An 8,681-nucleotide genomic window follows, 5' to 3' on the forward strand; every position below is an offset into this window, starting at 1 on the left:
AGTCCATTAATGACATTAATGTAAGGTACTTATACATCCACTCATTAAGATCTACAACAATTTAGTGGAATAATTTGATTTGTTTCAAGGTTAACTTATAATCTATTTGAAGTTAAAGGTGAGTCAAATTGTTAAAACACACGAGATTACACCATTAACCAAATTCAAAATACTTCCTATTTGTTGTAATAATTTAATCAACCAAAAAGTAACTCCTTAATGGTAAAGAGAGGAATCTCTATTTTCTCCCAAAAATGGTAAATGTCGAACAAACGTTTTCCGCTAAGAAAGTAACGGAGAAGACGGCGTTAATTTTTTACCCCCTATATAAATACGAGAGATGTTTCTCTTTTCTTGTCTCTTTAGCCATTTTTAGTTTCTCTCTCAAGTGCATATTCTTAACGTACAACCACTCGCAACCTACCAAATCCTAATCATAATCGGAGATACACCGGAATATCAGTAAGAGTCTCCGATTGTTCATCGGTTATTTGAAAGAAAAAAACATCTCGTTTCAAACTGAGATTGTTGCAGCATTTTGCCAAAATTTGAGCACGTTCTTATTTTGGTAAGTTTTTTGTTTTTTTGGTGTATAATTATCTCAAAATCGAAACATAAACAGTCATTGATGCTGTACACTTTCATTGTATTTGAAAAGTTAGGATAGTTTTATGCCAGATTTGGTTTGAATTCAGTTGTTATTTTTCGATTTGCAGGAGAAGCTGAGGTTCATATAAGTTTAGATACGAACGAATATTGAAGAAGGGGGGGGAAATAGCGACAAGAACAGAGTCTGTCCCTGCCAAGGCCAGTCGTTTTCGGAGGTAATTTTTGCATGATTTTGTTTTCGATTTGTCTGTTTGTCAATTCATCAAACACTTTCAGTGCATTCGACACTTTTAAAGCGATTGATCATACGATTCCCACTCTTTCTTCCAACAACGCAATCGGAAATAATTTGAAAATCATCATCATCATTCCATTTCCAGTCCCTCCCTCTCTCTCTCTCATCGTTTTCTCTCTCATCAGTCATCAGTGATGGTGATGCTCAGAATCTGATAATTATATAACTAATCGTAAAATGATCAGATCTTTTGTTATATAATATACAATCGGATTAATTATTGCAACTTCATAGAATCTGGTGCAAATGTTAATTTGATTCAGTTACGATTTTGCTATGAATATGTATAAACGTCTCTTTCCATCTGTAGAGCAATCGTTTATTTTTATTAAAAATGGGTAAAGCAAAAACAAAGCAATTTCTGATCCCGGAGAGCTCTCTGCACTTTCTCTTTATTTGTTCTTCTTCCTTTTCCTTTGCCCCAAGAAAATGTTGTCTTGGAATTTTCTTTTCCTTTTCTCATCCACGTAATCAATCCATTAAATCTATTATTTATCCCAATTCCCACGTATGTGTTATTTTATCTCTATAAAATACTAAATTTTTTTAAACAACAATCTAATTTAGTTCTAAATAAATCTGTTTCAAATTTACTTTAAAGAGCTCATTTCATTCCTTTGATAAACACAAAATAAAATTTGTATGAACGGCTGACAAAATAATATATACTTTATTTAATAGCATTAAAACTGACAAAATCTTGCATTCAATAATTTGAAACAATGACAATTTATTCAAGAAGTATTATTATTATTTTTTTTATATTGTCGGACAAAAACATCACAATTTTTTTTTTCAAATAAGAAAACAATTATTATGCTACATTTTGTGATGACAAAATTGATTTTCATTCTTTGTGTTGACGTTATTTTTCCTTTTCACCAATACGCAATGTAATGCCCTTTATTGCCATTTGTACTATGAAAAGAAACTGTTGTTATCATCTTGTTCAATTATTTATCTTTTATATAGTTGTTGTTTCTAACCAAAGTTTGTGGTCCATAGATAATTGGTTATATCCATTACAACTATGGTTTTTATTTTTGTCCAATTCGTACCAAATCGTATACTTTAAAATATATTCTGTCCCTTTTCAAAAAAGAACATTTGATGTCACATTCAAATTGTACATGCGTGATTAAATGTAATATACTTGAAATCACAACAATAAGATTTGTTTTCTCTTTTCTTTTTTTTGATAAAAGTTCGGTGGTTGTGTTCTTAAGCCAATATAATATTGCTCAATTTCGGGAATCATGTGGGCCCAATGAACATTCTATGGTGTAGGATGATGCAATAATGTTACTATTATCATAATATTTTAATATCATACGTCAAACTATTATAAAAAAATGTAGAGTTAAATGCAAAAAGATAGAAAAATATATATATTTTTATTTTTTTATAATAATACAATTTTAGTTCTTTATTAAGATCAATATATTTTGAAAACTTTATTAAATTATAATATTGTTTTTTCGATTTATTTTAACTAAAAAATCTACCTAATTATAGTAATAATATTATTTTGTAGTCGCACAATATTTCTATGATTCCATATATCTCCAAAATGTAATATTATAATAAAAAAAATTAATGTTTGAAATGTTTTAGTACTAAAATAACATAAAAATCCATGTTTTGTTTATTGTATTTAACAACCCTAAAAACTATTTGACTTTCTTGAAATTATGGAAACAATCTTTTTTAGATATAACACTTAACTATATCAGCCATTTGAAATTACAAAATATTCAACATTTAATTCTTTTTGTGATATTTAATTCGTTTTATGGAAACCATATTATGATATATTGTTAACAATAAATGATTTTACTAAAACTGATTTATTCGCCTCCAAAGGTGCTAAAATTGATTTATTTATATTTTTGTTATGCAGTGGTTAAAAATATACAAAGAAGGGATAGAATAGAAGGTGAAAAAGGGTAATTAAGTTAAAAAAAAAAAAAAAAAAAAAAAAAAAAAAAAAAAAAGGGAGAGAATGCTGACGTGTATAACGTGTTCGAAGCAACAGATCGAAGATGGTGGAGAAGAAGTGGGAGCGCGTGGGACTCCTAGTGGAAAAGAAGCCGTCAAAAGCCTGACGGCGCAGGTTAGCTTCCCTTCCCTACTTATATCTATCTTACGCTACACACTATTTGCATGTAAATATTAAAAGAATTGTCCTCATTCTATGTGTGGCTAATTTGCCTATTACTAGCAGTAGTCTCTTTGCTTTTTTCTGCTTGCGATTCTTCTTTATTGTATCTTTTCCCGTTTTTGTCATACAAAACAAAATCTTTCAACAGACCATGCTTATGACATTTATTGGCATTTGGCACCACTTTAAAATATTTATTTATTTATTTATACTTGTATTTGTACGTGGGATATTTATATTTTATGCTATAGTTTTTGAATTTTCTTTCTTAGCACTCCTTATAAAAATTTTAAAGTCTTTTTGTTTAACAAACACAATTAAAAACTTATGTCATATTTGGCAATATTTCGGATTGAAACCAAGAAAATGAATGAACACAACCAAGTAAATATGATCTGGTTTTTCGATTAAAGAGTAAGAAGCTCAATTACAAATGGTAGTAAGAAATGACCAATCAGATCAGGACACATAAGCTAAGACACCTTGTCAAACTAACTAACAAACAACTACGAAGCCAATGCGAATACTACAATGAAGACTTACATAAAGACTCAAACGCAACATGCGAAACCTAATAAAGTTTCATTATCGATATTTTTTTTATATGTAAAAAGATGAGTATATCCTTTTGATCATTGTTATTATAAAATTTATCGTACAAAACATTATCCAACGAAGAGACATGTCCCATATGACAAAATTTTAATTTATTTTTCCATAGTGGCGTTAGAAGCTTTTGAATTCAAAATGTCGTATGAAAAATCTGACACTAAAGAAGGTTTTCATGTGACGTGGGGTTATGTTTAATCAATAAAAACGTTACAATTTGGGATTATTCTGGTTCTAATTTAACTAAATTGTTGTTTCTTAGAAGAAAGCTATTGTCATGTCTAGTCTATAATTAGAAGTAGGACCACAAACTTTTTTCATTCTCAATGCGAAAGTTTTTTAGAATATAGGGATCTGTTCAGAAATGTTTAATTCTAAATAATAAAAAAAACTGCCACTCTAGTTTAGGTTTGCTATATTTAGTTACAAATAAATGTTACATTAAGTACAATTGTTAATTCGAATACCCAAAATTGACATGATTAAATAAATGTGTGAACTGCTCAAGAAAGTTGGTGGGTTGTTTTCTTTCTGATATTTCATTTGTCGAATGACTTTTCTTTTCTTAAAAAAAAAATAAATAAAAAGAAATTAACTGTTGTTAATAGTGTAACTACTAGCGGCTGCATTAAATTTGGTCATTGTATACAGATTTACGATGCTTTGACCTCTTGATAAAATCTGCACCACAGGATAATAGACAGTTTTTACAATTAAAGTATTTTAAATTTAATTTAAAATAGGTTTTAAATTTAAATTGAGAAATGCAAAGTTCACTCTTTTGGTTAGAAAAGATTAGACACAATCTTGTAACTTGATTCCCATCATCATTTGCTTACTAAAACAACCAAAATCTTTGGTTATCCGTACAGTTTATGTACTTTTATATATGATTTTAGATTCTTTGATTTCTTTTTATGAAAAAAGATATGAAAAGAATCGAAAATATGAAAAAAGTGCAGTTAAGCAATGACTAAACAAAGATTCATTCAGCTTGGGGGAGAGAGACTCTAGTCTCTAGGTTGGGGTAGATCTAGGGTGGGGACACAATGGGTATTTGCTTTTAGACTTAATTTTTTTTTTCAAATACAAAGAAAAATAACGATATTTCTATTATTTTGTTTTTATAAAAAACTAATAAAAAACAACGTCAAGTTTTGGAAAAAACTTAAATTTTCAACATAAAAAACTAAAATCAGTTAGAGGTTACAAACGCTTATAATGATTTGATTGATTTCTAATCAACATAAGATATATCACATCGTGTTGTTTGTCCTTGTGACAATTTGTAACATGCTAATCGATTTTGACATGTATATAATAGATTAAATGAAATACAATTTATTAGTAGTTTTTCTATAGAAGAAGTTTTTTTAATGGCTTCTAAATAGAAAAAATGAAAATATAAAGATTTCAAAAAACTTTCTTAAAAAAATATAAATAATAATAATAAGTATTTGGATCAGATATGGTTAGAGTAAATGATGGTTAAAAAATTATATTCCAATCACACCATGCAAAAAGTGGGAGGGAGGAAGTATAGTATATCTTGAGGAAATGACAGGACACCCATGTTGGGAAAAGGGACACACGAGTGTCCTATAGTGGGACCCTCATTGAATATTTGTCTATTTCACTCTGACCCCTCATATCAAATGGGAATTCAAATTACTAATGATAAAATACCAAGAAATTGTTTAAAAGTTTTATCAAGGTTTTAGCCTTTAGTTTCCTATATAAAACTTTAGTAAAGGTTTATTCATATTTGATTTAGACCCATTTTACCATTAAAAAAAACTTTTAGCTTGTGTTGTTACATGAGATGAAATTGGACTGGACTAGATCTGACTGTCCAAGTTTTCCAGATGGCAGAAAATGAGATGAACATTTACGTCTTTTATACAACCGATGATTAACTGAGGGTCTAACATTTGTCCAATGCATTCCAAACACAGTTCAAGATTGTCATGTTTTATCGGATGTAACTTATGTTTGCTTAATTACATGGTTTTGTGTTACATCAAAGAACTTGTAGCATACGTTAAGATCAAGTTTTGTAGAATAAAATAGAAACTTTCTTTAATTTGAACTTCATAGTCATGATTAGACCCTTTATTCCAGCAAAATATTATACTTTTCAAAGTGAGATTATTGTATTATTATGCTTTGAATAGTCATTAAAAGAAGAAATACAAAAGTGAGCCCTTCAAACCAATTGTTCCACAACTTATTTTGTGAACGTGGATCTTTACTTTTTGCTTTTTATCACTTCTTTTAAGATAGATCTCACAAACTAAACCTAAATGAAAAATAACTACTTTACATTACAAAACTTTTTAATTTGATAATAACGATGACGAGGAGGTCATTTTCGTCTTTTCCACAAATATAAGATCTACAACAACTCCCGTCCCATCGTTTTCCACCTTTTTTCAAAAAATATTATTTTTCTCCTATCGACATCAATCCAGTCCAATACATACCAAACGCAGCACAAAGTCCATACTCGAGTCCAATACACGCCAAACGCAGTACAAAATCCAGATTCCAATGTATTCCCAATACTCGAGAAACACAATCCAGACTCCAGTCCAATGCATGTCAAATGTAGTACAAAGTCCAGACAGACTTCAGTCCAATAAATGTCAAACGCAGTACTTCAATCCAATGCATGCAAAACACAGTATTAGAAATTGAAGTTTTATTTTTCTAATGATTGTGTTATGATATACAGATAAAGGATGCATTAAAAGTGTCTGGAACTTCAAAGGGAAAACCACCAATAGGACCTAGCAGCTACAAAAAACCACCACCACATAGAGCTTACCCAGACTTTGAGAGTATATCTGAAGGGGGGGCCCACTACCCTTATATGCAATCAGGAAGCACTAGTTCTAGTACTCCAGCATGGGATTTCACTAGCAACAATGATTCACATCAAACAAATGCAGGATTCGAACCTCCAAGACAATCTGGTCATTTGGTTTTGGAAGATGAAGATGAGCCTAAAGAATGGATGGCTCAGGTTGAGCCAGGTGTCCAAATCACATTCGTTTCCTTGCCTAATGGTGGCAATGACCTTAAACGAATTCGTTTCAAGTAAGACTTTATTCCTAACTTTATGTTTTTACCCATTTCAAAATAACATGGTTGTAGTTGTCCCAAAATTTACATCTCTTAATAACAAAAAAAAAAAAAAAAAAAAAAAAAAAAAAAAAAAAAGTACAATGGTGTAATGGAAAACAATGAAAGTGAGATGCTATAATACACAAATAAATGAAAGCACTGCACGTTGTTATTTCTTTAATTTTACCCAAAATGAGAAAGTCGTTGTTAGTTTTTCATCCTGTTAATTTTTTTTTATAAAAACTCTGACATTTCTTAATTTTTTAAATATATGAAAGCCGGGAGATGTTCAACAAATGGCAAGCTCAGAGGTGGTGGGGTGAGAATTATGACAGAATAATGGAACTTTACAATGTCCAGAGATTCAACTGCCAAGCTTTAAATACACCCTCCCAATCTGAAGATGGGGTAATAGTAATACTTAATTTTCATTTATTTATTTATAATAAATAAAAAATAAGTTAAATGTTTAAAAAATTATTCAGAGAGATTCTTCCTACTCACGACTTGGATCCGCAAGGGAGAGTCCAATGATGACACCATCAATCAACAAAGATTGGAACAACAGAAACTACTACAAACCCCCAGACCAAGGCGGGGCCCACCACTACAACGTGGGCCCCAGTGCCTACGTGGCAGGTGGGTCCAAGGGTGAGATGTCGTCCATGGAGGCATCAAGGACAACAACATCTTCAAGAGATGAGGCTTCGATTTCTGTTAGCAATGCAAGTGATACAGAGTCTGAATGGGTTGAGCAAGACGAACCAGGTGTTTATATTACCATCAGACAGTTGACAGATGGCACTAGAGAATTACGACGTGTTAGATTCAGGTAATTATAGCGTCGTATTTTCATTTCTTTCGATTATAATATGAACTTTAATTTTTTATAAAAAACATTATATCATTTTTTTTTTTTGTGTTATGCAGTCGTGAAAAGTTTGGGGAAGTGCATGCAAAAACGTGGTGGGAACAAAACAGGGAGAGAATACAATCGCAATACCTTTAATTATATACAACCAAACCAACCAATCATTGTCACTAATTATATATTCTAATCGGGTCTAGATGGTCAAAGTTTTGACGGATAGCCGGATATGTCCATCTTTACTTAGGTCAAATTATGAGGGATTTCTTGTTCCCATTTTCGGGTTTAATTATGCAATGTTTTTATTATGTTTCAATATTTGTGATAGGAAGTTGGTATCTTGGACTTTCGTATTTTTTTTTTTTTTTTTTTTTTTTTTAATTTGCAAGTGTTGTATTTATTCTTTATGATGAGAGATTAGGGTTTGTTGGGTCTTTGGTTATGAAATGAGGACACCATGTATTAATACTTAATACCGAAATTTATGGATCATGAGCAATATTTTGGGATGTCGGGATGACATTTTGTACCTCGTCCCCTACACATAATGGTTTGGAACAATATTTCAATCGAACAATATTAAAACAAGTAAATGATATTAATAATAGTAATAATGGTATCTATAGAAATGATCAAACCTATCTTGAAAACATCTCTTTATGATCGAATAGGCATTTTGTTGAATTGTTAAGGGCATGGATATAATGGATGTTTTTGGGAATAGAATTGTGTTTATGATATTTGATTGGATTATTTAGATTGAAATTATTAGAATTTTTGTGTCAAGAATATAAATGTGTATTTGTATTGATGTATTCGAGTCTAGAAAACGTGAATGTTTTCATGAAAAAAAGAGAGAGAGGTTTTGGTTGTGTAGATTAGCTGAAAATATGATTTTTCCTTATAACTAGTCGGAATTGATAAATTAATTATATAGTAAAAGTTAAGTGATAGCCATATGAAAAATTTAAATAACAGGGAAAAAACATTTTTATCTATATATCTATTATAAT

General features: G+C 30.3%; 1 protein-coding gene across 1 annotated transcript; it reads left to right on the forward strand.

The window, feature by feature from the left end:
- Positions 1 to 374: 374 nt before the first annotated feature.
- On the forward strand, positions 375 to 7,984 carry LOC111908141 (protein BREVIS RADIX). Its single transcript, XM_023903976.2, has 7 exons — positions 375 to 568; positions 717 to 824; positions 2,805 to 3,017; positions 6,409 to 6,773; positions 7,079 to 7,208; positions 7,286 to 7,632; positions 7,731 to 7,984. Exons 3-7 carry the CDS (start codon positions 2,907 to 2,909, stop codon positions 7,807 to 7,809), a joined length of 1,032 nt encoding a protein of 343 aa, XP_023759744.1. The 5' UTR covers positions 375 to 568; positions 717 to 824; positions 2,805 to 2,906; the 3' UTR covers positions 7,810 to 7,984.
- The last annotated feature ends 697 nt before the right edge of the window (positions 7,985 to 8,681 follow it).

The sequence above is a fragment of the Lactuca sativa genome, chromosome 5, assembly GCF_002870075.4.
Source record: "Lactuca sativa cultivar Salinas chromosome 5, Lsat_Salinas_v11, whole genome shotgun sequence".
Lineage (NCBI taxonomy): Eukaryota > Viridiplantae > Streptophyta > Magnoliopsida > Asterales > Asteraceae > Lactuca > Lactuca sativa.

Coding starts and splice junctions, on each gene's coding strand:
- LOC111908141 (XM_023903976.2), top strand. CDS start 2,907: ATGCTGACGTGTATAACGTGTTCGAAGCAACAGATCGAAGATGGTGGA. Junction 7,209..7,285: donor CCTCCCAATCTGAAGATGGG/GTAATAGTAATA, acceptor AAAATTATTCAG/AGAGATTCTTCCTACTCACG. Junction 7,633..7,730: donor TTACGACGTGTTAGATTCAG/GTAATTATAGCG, acceptor TGTGTTATGCAG/TCGTGAAAAGTTTGGGGAAG.